At 35.1% G+C, this 14,321-nt stretch overlaps 1 protein-coding gene and 1 long non-coding RNA gene across 9 annotated transcripts in view; both read right to left on the minus strand.

Moving 5' to 3' along the window:
- LOC131146845 (uncharacterized) overlaps positions 1-13,978 on the minus strand; it is a 75,339-nt gene extending 61,361 nt beyond the window's left edge. For 5 of the 8 annotated variants that reach the window (XR_009134476.1, XR_009134478.1, XR_009134475.1 and 2 more), the window contains exons 1-3: positions 13,594-13,965; positions 3,777-3,875; positions 3,490-3,612 (exon numbers count right to left, since the gene is read on the minus strand). This is a non-coding gene — a long non-coding RNA (uncharacterized LOC131146845). Of the gene's footprint in view, positions 1-3,489; positions 3,617-3,776; positions 3,876-13,593 lie in introns of all 8 variants that reach the window. The other 3 variants (XR_009134472.1, XR_009134473.1, XR_009134474.1) reach the window with 2 other exon arrangements.
- On the minus strand, positions 12,043-13,599 carry LOC131146844 (F-box/kelch-repeat protein At3g06240-like). Its single transcript, XM_058096653.1, has one exon. It carries the CDS (start codon positions 13,180-13,182, stop codon positions 12,391-12,393), a length of 792 nt encoding a protein of 263 aa, XP_057952636.1. The 5' UTR covers positions 13,183-13,599; the 3' UTR covers positions 12,043-12,390.
- Positions 13,979-14,321: the final 343 nt, after the last annotated feature.

Below are 14,321 nucleotides of genomic sequence, written 5' to 3' on the forward strand. Positions count from 1 at the left end.
GCTCGATCTCTCTTTCTTACCCCTTAACTCCCTTTGTTGTTTATTGCATAATGTCGATTCCACTTACATATATAGAGTGGATATAAGGCATTCAATTACTTAAATTTTTAACATATCCTTTACAAAAATTATATTGTATTTTGACTTCATCATATCATATCCCCATAGAGTTCACGCTAGGTCTTTATTTTTTTGAAATGCTCCAAGATACAATTTTGGGGGAGTCTTTGCTTTCCAAAAAAGGTATATAATACACACACACACACACACACACACACACACACATATATATATATATATATATATTATATATGAATTATGAAAATACATAATTAAGATAAATCATGACTAATGCAAGAGTATGTCATGCAATCTAGAACTATGGAGAAAAGTAAATTAAGTTATGAGTTGACTCCTTGAACAAGTTAATTATATATACACATAGATTATTTAAAATATGATGTGAATAATAAGTGTAATTAAATATTTTTTTGATAACCCGCAAGGAAAAGATTGACATACAGAGAAAAAAATTTATTATTATTTGAATTAAAATACATCCATATAAATATTAATTATGAAAATTTTAATTTTATTCACATGTTAAATGTTAACCAGCATTCACCAGGGCACATGTGATGTAACGTGATCCATCCATGGCTAATTGCATGAAGCATTCTTCAAAAAAGAAAAAATAAATAAATATCATATACATGTGTGTGTGTGTGTGTGTGTGTGTATGTTGTTTTCTTCATTTTTTGAGTGAACAAGTAATGTATTTTAGCAAAAAAAAAAAACCCACAACATGTCTCATGATATCATTGGCCCACAAAATAATATAAGAGAAATGATTCACAAGTTTACTCTTTTTTGTCACTATAGCATAATTTCATGATAGCCACATGCTGTGAAAAATAGCATTGCTCTTTTTCTAATTAATTTTTATTTGGATATATTATAATACAAAATATTATTAATTTTTTTCTCTATATATCAATCTTTTCCTTATAGTAATCAAAAAAATATTTAATTAGGCTTATTAATTACATCATATTTTAAATAATCTATTTGTGTATATATAACTAACTTGTTCAAGGAGTCAACTCATAACTTAATTTACTTTTTCTCCATAGGTCTAGACTGCATGTCATACTCAGGCATTAGTAATGATTTATCTTAATTATATATTTTCATAATTCATATAATATATATGTGTGTGTGTGTGTGTGTGTGTGTGTGTGTGTGTGTGTGTGAGAGAGAGAGAGAGAGAGAGGAGACGGAGAGAGGGAGAGAGCCAGAGAGGGAGAATAAGAGTAATTGAGGAAAAAGATTGAGGGCTACCCACTGCTATATATGAATCAGGATAGTAAAAGAAAGTAGAGCTAGTTTATCTTCTCCTCTATATAGGTCCATAATAGTCCATAAGCACGTAAGATGTAGTTTATTTCTCCCTCTGTTATAGTCCATCATAGTAATGGACAGAAAAATACATTTCCTTCAAGACCAGCATGGGTCCTGCTACATTTCATAGTTATATCAATGATGCAAGTTTACACTCAATAATGAAAAAGGAATTAATAGCAAATCTGTCATGTTAGTGTTTATTGCCATTTTTTATTTTATATGACAACATTAATTGTGTCGAATTATTATTAAAATTATAATCGCGATACAAATTGCAATATTTTTTTTTAAAATTTAACCCTTGAGTAGATCAATAGAACAGAAAATTTACAAACTTTGCAAAGCAAAATATATGCACACAAGGCTTTATAATGATTATACTTCATGTGTGGATTTTAGAAGTATTCGTGTAGGTGGAAGGAAAATTGGAAACTTTTAAATATTTATATTTAAATTAACATTACATATATTTACAATCTATTATATTTCAAAAGTAGTATAATATAATAAGATAAAATTTATATTTTCCATTTATGAGTCATGAACTCAAAATGTCCTTCATTCAATCCATTGTATTGTCAAATTTCTTTAAATAAATAGTGACTTATTAGGCTACATATCTTAAAAATAGATAATCAACTTAAAGTGAGCTACCGTCTCTTAAAGTGGGCTACAGTCGGAGCCATTTATGATCAACAAGGAAGTGTTATCCTTCATTCATAATAATCGGGATCGCTTAGTGAAATTGGGTCTTCTCATGCCTAGCTTCTAGATCTAATCCGTATTCCAAGATTTGTCTTATTCGACAATCTACTTTGTGAAACAGATAGTTCACAATACTTCTTCTATAGATATAGATAAAGGAAACTTCATGTCATTTATTTAGTTTGTTTGGTTTTTCTGTGTCTCATGGTTAAGAGCCAAACACCAAATTGAACATGGAAATTAAAATGGTCAGGGCTCTTCCTTTATTGTGACAGCCCACAACCCAAGTGAAAAAATAACACACATTGAACCGATAGTCCGGATAACTTAGATAAGACCTCTCGAATGAATGAAATATTCAGGATAACTTGGATGAGACCTCTCGAATGAACGAGATAGTCAGGACAACATGGATGAGACCACTTGAATGAACGAGATAGTCAAAGTAACTTGAAAGTGATTATTTGAATTTTGGAAGCGTGGTGCCTCAATATTTGAAAAATATTTTTGCAAGAACCACTTGGATCTAAGGACCGATGCCCCATTTCCCAAAGTAGACAAAACAATTTGCAAAGCAACAATTTTGAAAGAACTACTTGGATTTGAGGGCGGATGCCTCATTTTCCAAAGTAGATAAAACAATTTGGAAGGAAACAATTTTGAAAAAAATGCTTAGATCTGAGGACAAATACCCCATTTCCCAAAGTAAACAAAACAATTTTGAAAGAATTAATTTGGAAAGAACTACTTGGATCTAAGGACTAATGCCCCAGTACTCATAGAACTCCAACCATTTGAACTCATAGAAAATAAGGATTTCACTGAGCAAGAATGAAAATAAATATGCAAAGTTTTCGAAAGAAAACATGTATGCTGTGAATGAATGGGTACATGACATGATGATATGTATGCATGCTTTTTCCTATTATTTCTGATGCTATGCAGAATGCATGACAACCTTTTCTGGAGAAAGAAATTCTGTAACTCCTGCCTTGCTGTATCTTGAAAACTCAATCTTTGTTGTTGATGCCCCAGTTTATGAAATGCTTATCTTATGCAGGAAATATTCACTTGTATTTTGGGATGCAAATGCCTCTGAATTTTGTTGCTTCTATTTTGGCCTGTTTCCTTCCTCGGGCTTCTTGTGACCAAACTATCTTACTGGACTTATTTATCTTGAGAATGTGGAAAATGTGTTTCATTGAATTATTCTGACCATGACATTCTTTTTAGGACTGCAACTTTATTGTTTAAACCATTTTGAATTAAAATGAATAAACATGCAATCAGATAATATGAACTCATTATGGATGAAAATGAAAGGTAAAACATTGTCTTTTTACCTGATTTCTCTGCAGGTTAAACAGGAAATGGCTTTACCTGTATTTTGACGTCGCGCAGCTCTGATGCCAACTTTAGAGAACTAATCAAAAAGCAGGAGAATGGATGTGACAGAGACTTGATTCATACATTGGAAACTCGAGCTTGCATCCATCACCTGTACTGTCTTGAAAGGGGATCCAAACGAGTAACTCATCAAATGATTGATACTATAAATCATGCCCAAGCTTAAACAAAGTTCAGATGTAAAAGAAGGCAGCAAAATATTTAATTTGCACACATCGAGACTTCAAAAGATTTGAATCCGCAGCACAATCCAAACTCACCCAAAACTCAATTGTAGCTTGAGTGCAGCATACCCTACTGATTATTCCTGTTTAATAGCAGTCTACTGCCCTGCAGTAGAATCAACAGAGGCTCAACTCCTGAGAAAGCAAAATTAACCTTCAAAATCAGAAGCCATTCTTCATTTTGAAAAAGAAAAAAAATTTAAACAGCTTTCAGAATCAACAACTTTTAACAAATTGTTGTTTGTTCGGTGAGTGTGTGGATCTGGTAACAGCTCCTTTAGATAACAACATGCTGTAGCATGTTAGGAAATTCTGGAGGATGTGCATATGATTTTTTCTGGTGCTCGGAAACTCAATACAGAGGAACAGATATTTTTGCAGAGAATAGGAACATGGATGCGTTCTAGAAACAGCGATTTTGGGAAAAGTTGAAGGGCACAACTATATTATTTGTTCCTCGGTTTCTTGGGCTGTTACTGCCTTTGGGTTGCTTTAGGCTTAGTTCATTATTTTATTTTATTTTTTCTGCTGCAAGCTTTCTAGCTGAAAATGGTTTGATTAGATAGGTACAAACAGGAAAATCACTTGATTTTTTACTTCAAGAATTGAATTTTAAACAACCGTTCAGTTGAATTTTGGATGCCAGCATCCAAAACTTTAGCCACTTCAAATCCACTTAAAAAGAAATAATTTACCAAAAAAGATCACCAAGTCACAACAGGAATAGTCAGAAAATATCAACTTTAAAAATCATAGAATTTTTTAGCTTAGCACTAATTATAGTTTTAAACTCTCAAAAAGCAGACTCACCAATTGCAAAGTAGTAAAAAATGTGACAATGACCATAACCATGCATTGGCAATACATCAAACAAATACAAGGCATGTTTCATAATAATGCATCCTATGAACATTTATCTGTGCTATTTGTAACAATGTAAACACAAAAGAGCGGAGTGAAGAGAGATCAAACAAGAGAAAATACAAAATTCAATTCAAATTTAATCAAAATTCCAAGTCCTTGGAAGTTTGTTTCCCAGGTTGCTAGTCTTTCCTTTCCTCTCATTCGTTTTAAAGCAGGTATGGGATAAAATTCAAATTGAGGACATTTGGGTTGGTGACTCTTTGCTGGAGCTGTTGGTGGCATGTTTGCTTATTGTTTCAACTGTTCGCAATGCACAATTTTCAGCTTTTTATTCTTGAGGGGGGCTCTTTTCTTGGGATTTTCATCTCTCTAGAAGTCTCAATGAAAGAGAGGTTGGTGAGTTAACTCTTCTATTGGGTGTGGTGGATTCTTTCATGCCAAATTTGCAAGGGAAAACAAGTCTTTGGATTGGGAACTCTTGAGGGTCTTTCTCTTCGAAGTCTTTTTTCCAATCTCATAAAATCCACTTATCCTAGCCGTTCCCTCTTACACGAGGCAGTTTGGAAAGCAAAGATTTCTTTTAAAGTCTGGGCCTGCATCTGCACTTTAATTCTTAATAAGATCAACAAAAATGAAATGAAACACAAAAGGAGGCCTTACAAAGCCCTGCAACTAGTACAAGGGGCACATGCATTAGACTTTGTACATACGAAATGCGAGACCTAATTATAAAGAGTAAAATAATATCATGTCACATTGGATTAAAATTTTTAAATAAAAAGCATCCTATATAATAATGCATATTAATAATTTTGTTATTAAGAAGCATTTTTTAGTAGTGATCACACGCACACACATACATATGCAATAACATATTAACATTATATTGAACCCAAAAAAAAAAAGGATATGCATTTAATTGTTTCAGCTCTTAGTAACATATTGCAATAACATACTAGCATTATATTGAACCAAAAAAAAAAGGATATGCATTTCATTGTTTGAGTTCTTAATACGCCAATGACAGTCTTAGCCCTCGTCCATAATCTTGTATTTTCTTTTTTTTTTTTAAATCAATCAATTATTGTGTCTATCAATACTTCTTGATTTGATTTTTTGAAAGATGGAAAATTAGTTATTGATGGGGTGTGATCTCCAAGGCTGCTCTAGTAAGATTGAACCTTGACCCTATGTTTGGAAGAGGTCTTGGATTTGGATTTGTGTAGATTTGAACAATTTGTAAGACAAAATTGGATTGAATTTTGTCCAAATCCACTCAAATCCAAAATTCAAGGCCCAAAGTAGATGCTCCCAAACATAACATAAGTGAGAGCCACTCCCTACCCTTTTAAGGTGAATTGCATAAACAAGACAAATCTACGAATTACTAAGAGGTGTCTTTTACTCATCAAAATAGGAGATCATAAGGATAAGGTCTACTACGATATACTCTTGATGGATGTGGTCCATATCCTACTAGGGTGGCCTTAGTTATTTGATCATGATGTAATCAATCGTGGTAGGGAAAACATTTATGTGTTTAGGCATAAAGATGACAATATCATCTTGATCCCTACCAAGCCCACTCCCAAGGATCTTAAGTTAAGGAACAAGGCAGCTCGTCAAGTCCCAATTCAAAGAAGCATTCAGTGGCTTGATTATAGGGCTTTTAAGCGAGATCTTAGAAAAGAAGTACATTTTAGCAGTCATCACTTGAGAGATCACTTGAGAGATTACTTCTGAGGATCAAGAGTTTTCCTGTGAGTTCTTACCTGAGGTAGGAGAGTTGCTAGTTATGTTCTCTAATGTAGTTCCTAGTGAGTAACCTAGTGAGCTACCACCTATGCACAACACTCAGCATGCCATACATCTTAATCTAGGTTCACGGTCACCAAAATTTTCACATTATAGGATAAACCCTAAAGAGTGTGCAGAATTGAATAGAAGGAAAGAAGAACTCCTCGACAAGGGCTTTGTGAGACATAGCCTTAGTAAATGTGTTGTACCAATTCTTCTAACTCTGAAAAAAGGATGGATCTAAAGCCATCAAACAATTTGTTAGAAAAGGTGTAGATCCAAGAGGCAGGGTGAATTGGGTATTTAAAAATTTAAGCTAATGCTTTAACAATTACAATCACAATTTAAGCACATGATCTAAATGAGCAAATGCAATCAATATTCACAACAAATAAAAAAGTGCTTAATTTAAAGAGATTAGGGAAGAGAAAATAAAACTCATATTTTTACAAGGTTTGGCAATCCTTACCTACGTCCTTGCCTTAAGCAACTCACTTGAGGATTCCACTATGTGCTCCTTCAATAGGTGGAAAAAACCTCTCTCGTTTAGTAGGTGGAGAAGCCTTTACAGTCCCTCCTTCACTAGGCTGAGATGTCTCTCTCCTTTACTTAGGCAAAGTTGCCTCTCTCCTTCAATAGGGGGAGTCGCCTCTCTCCTTCAATAGGCAGAGTCGCCTCTCTCCTTCAATAGGCGGAGACTCTCCTTCAATAGGCAGATATGCCCTTACAAAGAAGAATCAAAAGAAATTGTCGTACAAAGAAAGCTACAAACTTGAGCGGATAAGTACAATGAAAATACAACACTAATACACTCAAAAGATTATGAAAGAAGCCCAAGGAATAACTAGAAGGTCTCTCTTCCATCAATGGATTTCAACAATGATTTTGAGCAAGAGAGTAAGTGCACACTTGAAAAATGAACTAGAAAAGCAAAGTGCTTGAAAAGGATTTTCAATCAAGATCAAAAAACTTGGATGTGTATAATGGATGTATATCTCTCTTTCCTTTTTTTTAAAACAAGTTAGAAACCTTGTATTTATAGGCAAGATGGTCTACTAGCCGTTTTATGGCCATTGGGCCTCGAAAGTAATTAATTATTTTGAAAACTAACCGTTTTCTACCTGTTGCGGCTTTTTGCCGCACGACTCGGTCTCCCGAACGGCTTGGAGATTTCAGCCGCGACTTTCCTGAAACACCCTTTAGTATCTGGGGCATAATTTTTGCTATAGAACTCCAAATAGGGTGATCTTGGTATCAACAGAAAGCTAAGAAAAAATCCCACAACAACATTGTTGAAGATTTTTGAAGATGGGAAGTTATTGATAGAGAAAACTGCACATCAATGCGGTGGCAGAAAAAAGAAGGGGACTTGGAGAATCTTGTTTTGGGGTTTTTCATTCAAAAATGATTTTAACACTTTGAAATAATTTTTGCACATTTATAAAATGATTTTCAATGAAATATAGAGTACCTAGGGTCCAACTAAGGTCACCTATGAGCTTCTTCACAAAATCAACAATAGTGTACTCACATAGGTCCTATTTGCAAAATAGATGAGATAAATTCTTTTAATTTCTTCAAGTTTGGACTTCATGAGCTCCATAATCATAGTCATAGTCTTCAAGCTTGGTCTCTATTAGCTCCATGTTCATAGTCAAATAACATCATCTTGTGTACTTCATGGCTTTCCAATTTGCATATGTTATTGTGCTTAATACCTTAATCCCTGTAAACATCCTCACTAGCACAATTAGATGTCTTGATTTGTCATTATCAAAACGGGATGAAACCTAGAAAAGCCAACAAAATTCACAATCAAGGGTAGGTTCCTTAACCCTAGACTTAAGGATATGCTTGACATGTTGGCTGGCTCTAGTTAGTACATCTTGATGAGGTCTTTGCCACCTTGAGGGAAGCAAAGTCATTTGTTAATCTCAAAAAATGCAGCGACTTACAGTCTAGTGTGCTTTTTCTTGGTCTTGTGATATTCGTGCAAGGAATAGCCACTAACCCAAAAAAATTTAGAGCCATCAGAGAGTGGCCTGATCCTAGAGCTATTATTGTGGTTCATAATTTTCATGGCCTCACTACTTTGTATAGGCGATTCATAGGGCATTTTTGGCACCATCATGGTTCCTATCACCAAGTGTCTGAAGAAAGGAGAGTTTCATTAGACCCCATCAGCTACTAGAACTTTCAGAGGTCAAACAAAAGATGACAGAAGCAGTTATACTTACGCATCCAGACTTTTGTAGAGCTTGTGACGTGATGTGTGATGCCTCTAGGTTATGTATAGGTTGGTTCTTGAGTCAGGAGGGACATCCTATAGCATTTCTTGGTGAAAAACTATTAGATGCTAAACAGAGATATAGCGTATATAGAGAGTTTTATGCTACAATGAGATCCCTCCAACATTTGAGATACGAATTGTAACCCCAAGAGTTTGTACTCATTCCCCTCACCTTGCTTTGCGATATCTAAGCTCGCAAAATAAGTTAAGTGCAACGCATGCTGGTTGGGTGGAACTCCTCAATGAGTGCACTTTTGCTCTTAAGCATTATTTTGGTGTTGTACGGTGGCTTTTAAAACAAATATAAACAGAAGAAAGGTAGGGGATGAGAGTCGTGGGGTGGCTTCAAATGTAAGTCTTAAGTTCATAAATTTAACATCACGCCCTAGAAAAATTAAGATTTACGGTATATAGATAGTTTGACAAGTTCAAAACTAAGGAGCTATTATCCTATACAAAAATATATTCAAGATGAGAAACATAGACCTTCTAATTTTAATTAGCTCTAATTAAACAATGATGCATACATTGGCAAGTCAATTTTCATGTGCTTAAAAGATAGCATTTAAAGGGCAATAAAGCAAACATCACAAACAAAAAGGCATCTGGAATCTAGAAGACAATGATCAGTGAAATAGATCAATTTTACCATCATCAAATCAAAAGTAACTTTAATTAATCATTCTATCACATTTTCAAGTAGGACCAAACATAAATTAGAACGAGAAAAACTTGCATTATAACAAAACAATTGCAAACTTAACTTTATTAACTCTAATCTTGCAAGAAAATCTCAATTTTTTAGCTTTTTTCTCATTTGTCAACTCTTTGTTTAGGCCTTCTACTTGATCTTTATTAAATATCTTGTTAAAGTAACTTCGTCATCTTTGTTTTATGTCTTCTTATTTAATCAAGACACTATCATCCATAATTTTTATAATTTTACATCACCTAAGTCTTCGCTCTTTCTTCTCTAGCTCTAGCAAGTTTAAACACATCTCTTTCCCCATTTTTGTATCTAATCTATCATATAGATTATTAGATGCTCTATGTTCAACTTCACTAAAGGCCTTTTTAGCAGCTTTTCTTTTCTCTTCATACTTTTCAAATTTTCCATGTTTCCTTAGTTTTGTCATGTTTTCTCCATTTCCTTAATTGTAGAATTCCCAATGTTGGGCATCCACTCATAATATTGAATTGATAGCAATAACAAAACGTAAGTACCCTGTCATATATTAAGGAAATGGTAAAAGGGTATTTCGAACAAATATAATGGGAACAAAGGTTGGGGATGAGAGTTGTAGGGTGTGTTCATATGTAAGCCGTAAGCCTCAGATATATTCAGATTTATGCTACAAAACCAATTCGTGAAGTTCAAAACTAAGGAGCCATTATCCTATACAAAAATAGATTCAAGATTAGAAACATAAGCCTTCTAATTTTAATTAGATCCAATCAACCAATGATGCATATAGTGGCAGGTCATTTTTCATGTGCTTAAAAGATAGCATATAAAGGGAAATAAAGCAAACATCACAAACATAAAGGCATCTGAATTCTAGAAGGCAATAATTGGTGAAATAGATCAATTTTATCATCATCAAATCAAAAGTGACTTCAATTACTCATTGCCTAGCCTTTTCAAGCATGATAATTGATAACAACAACAACAACGAACCAATCCTTAAGTTCCATTAGGTGGGGTCGGCTATATATATATCCTTTTCCACCAATTTATGTGATCATGAACAATGTCCTTCGACAAATTCAGGGCTATCAATTCCTTACTATCTCATTCCAAGTTATTTTAGGTCTACCTCATCTCTTTCTACTGCCCCTCACAATGACTAACTCACTCTTCTTCACTGGTGCACTATATGGCCTATGTTGCAAGTGTCACACCATTTGAGTTTTTCTTCCCTTATCTTATCTTCTACAGGAGCTACACCTAACTTATCGAGAATACGTTCATTTTTTAATTTATCTTTTAACATTATACAACTCAAACATCTTAGCATTCACATCTTAACAACTTTTACCTTTTGGATATGCTTTTTCTTAGTTGCCCAACTCTATAATCCATATATAGCATGGTTAGTTTTCCAGTCATCCTATAAAATTTCCCTTTTAATTTGAAGGGTATTCTACGATTACAAAGCACACTTGAAGCACTTCTCTATTTTACCCAACCTTCTTTAACTCTATGCATTACATCTTCAATTTCTCCTTTAGCTAGCATAATAGATCCAATTTATCACAATTGACTAGTGCTTTGGATTTTCTTATCATCAAGTTTAATTTTGTCTCCAATATTCCTCCTACTATGACTAAAATTACACTTCACATATTCTATCTTATTTCTACTTATCCTAAAGCCTCTAAATTTTAAAACTTCTCTTCATAATTCTAGCTGAAATTCTTCTCCACCCCTTATTTCATCAATAAAAACAATAGCATCTGCAAACAACATACACGACGGAACCTCATTTTGAATACAGGTCTCAAAGCAGATCCTTGATGTACACCTATTGTAATTTGACATTCTCTAGTCTCTCAACCCATAGTCCTAACATTAGTCATTACTCCATCTTACACCTATTGTAATTGGACATTCTCTAGTCTCTCAGCCCATAGTCCAAACACTAGTCATTACTCCATCGTACATATCCTTAATGACATCTGTATACCTACTAGATACACATTTTTTCTCTAAAACCCACCATTCTCGAAGTCAATAAATATCATATGCAAGTCCCTCTTCTTTTTCCTAAACTTTTCCATTAATCTTCTTAAAAATATATAGCCTTTGTAGTAGATCCCTCAAGCATAAAACCAAATTGATCCAAACGTAAATTAGAATGAGAACTTGCATATAACAAAACTATTGCAAACTTAACTTTATTAACTCTAGTCTTGCAAATAAATCTAATTCTTTTAAATTTTTCCTCATTTGTCAATTCTTTGTTTAGGTCTTCTACTTAATTTTCATTAAATATCTTGTTAAAGTAATTTCGTCATCTTCCTTTTATGTCTTCTTATTTAATCAAGATACCATCATCCATATTTACCTATGTCCTTGCTCTTTCTTCTCTAGCTCTACCAAGTTTAAATACATATTTTTCCCTTTCTTTTGTATCTAAACTATCAAATAGATTATTATGTGCTCCATGTTTAGCTTCACTAACGGCCTTTTTTTTGCAACTTTTTTTTGCCTCTTTATACTTTTCGAAGGAAGAAATTAATAAAATAAAGCTTCTTTTTTTCCCCCTTTACCCAAGCCAAAAAAACATACCTACATATCAATCTCGTCCACAAACTTCTCTAGGTGATACAGATCCTGGAAATAAGGATTTACAACCATATTATGCACATTTTGTCCCCTAAGTGAGACTAGATTCTCGGTGTAAAAAAAAAGACTCGATGCATTGAATTTTCCCTGGATAGAAGCTCTCTAATGATTGAAATTCTAGATTCATAAGATAGGGTAATACCATGCAAGAGCACCACTTCTACCCTTGACGATGAGAAACTCACCATTATTTGATAGTCCTAATGGCAATGAATGTTCGGGTAAAACTACGCTATGAAGCTTGACCCATGATTCAGCAACACTGAGTTCACTCATGACCCATACATCAAATAGATGATATGGGGAATGAGATTCCAGCATATGAAAAACAAGCAAGGCAAAGGATTCCTTCAACAACATAACCATGTGGTACACATGATGTCGCCTATAAATGGAGAGTACATCCCGCGGCATTGGAATGAAACGAAATGTTTCGTCGGCCATGTCAAACCAACAATCACAGGGCCGCCTGAGATTTCGGCCCAAAATATTGCTCTATCTATGTTTCTGTCATAGTATTTGGGAATGTACTTTTCAAAAGATACAGGGGGAGCCTTGATTTCCCTCCAAGTATCACTTCTCAGGTTGTATACCTCAGCTTTACAAGGCTCAGAGTAATAGGTGACAAATTTTACAATCTTGTAATCATTGGTTTTTGAATCAAACCCAAATCCTGGACCATAGCGGCGTGAATAGTGATTTGGGGATTGCAGTAGGGGGAGAACCTTGTATTCCCTAGTTGCAGGGTTCCACAGAAAGTATCTGCGGCCCATAGGATTAGGATACCCACCAAAGTTCCTTATGCTGGTAAGTGCGCAAATTATGCCATTCCAATGACCCATTATACAGGTACTGATTCCGCCACCCTTGAGTGGAAGCTCAACTGGCACCAACAGATGGGGCGGGTTTATGGAGATGCAGTAGCAGGTGCCGCGACTGTAGTAACATCTAGAGATCCACAAGACGTTTCTCTTGTTGTCATTGTGGTTTGAACTGAAGCAGAAATGGTCGGCAATGAAGCTAGGGTTTTTTAGCAGGGTACACCAATATTTGCGGACGCACTGAAATCGCAACAGAGATTTCACAGGCAACCTCCGGAGAATGTTTTCAACCAGGTCCTCTGGCATATCTCCACTCGCCATTGATACACTGCGCTGAGAGAGAGGGAGAGGATTTATAAGGGTGGCAAAATGGGTCGAAATTGGATGATGACCTGTGATCCGTCCTAATTTGAATTTAATGCAAACTGACTCGGATCAACTTGAACCCAATCTAAGGGTGGCAAAATGGGTCGAAATTCAATAGATGACCTGTGATCCGTCCTTTTAAATTGAATTTGTTTTTAATACAAACTGAATCGGATCAACTTGAACCCAACCTGCTTATTAAGCAGGTTAAGCGGGGTTAGGTCGGTCCACCCAGCGGGTGAGCCAACCCTGTTCACCGAGCCAGGCAAGTTCTCGGCCATCGATCTGAGCCGCATGACCCTCGCAATTTCGAAGAACAAGAACAAAAATAAGAAGAATGAGAAATTTAAAGGAAAATTCGATTACTTCTTCGGCAGAAACGGAGATTTCGCTGGCCTTCTCAGCTTCCTGGCGAATGAGCCTCACCATCTGCTGGATCTGCTTGGAGACATCTGCGTCGTTCATATTCGGATCTGGTGGCGGAGATCGGAGGTCTGTCGGAAATCGGACGCTCGTGTCGAGTGGCTGAAGGGCGCCTTGCTAATTCCAGAGAGAGGGGAGTGGGGAAATTGCGAACCGTGAAGGATGGTCACCGTATGGTTGCTTGTTGATTTGTTTCTCGTGAACCAAGTAAGGGGTTGCAGACTCTGCAGTTGCATGCCACACTTAATGATGGCACTGGCAGTAGTGTAAAGCAAGCTAGCTTTAATTGATGAGCAAACCCAAAATAGTGCTTTTATTTTTGGATGAAAGACTTCAATGGCTATTCAATACTGACAACACTGGCTATTTGAAGGCACCTCTGGCTATTTGCAGGCCCAATTGTGGAGTCATGCTATCTTTTTTTAAAAATATGTTATAAAACATTTATTAAAATAAATAAATTATATATTTTTAAAAATAAATAACCTATTTTTACGACGTGTTTATTAAATTGACAGTTATGATTTACATAATAATGACTCGTTAATAAATTCGACAGCCTGATCCTAAATATATTTAATCCTGACCCATTTATAAACCAATCGAACCCGATCCGTGAACCTATTTTGCCACCCTTAGTGATTTATATGATTTTCTAAAAAACACAAACA

Source organism: Malania oleifera, chromosome 13 (assembly GCF_029873635.1).
Source record: "Malania oleifera isolate guangnan ecotype guangnan chromosome 13, ASM2987363v1, whole genome shotgun sequence".
Classification (NCBI taxonomy): domain Eukaryota; kingdom Viridiplantae; phylum Streptophyta; class Magnoliopsida; order Santalales; family Ximeniaceae; genus Malania; species Malania oleifera.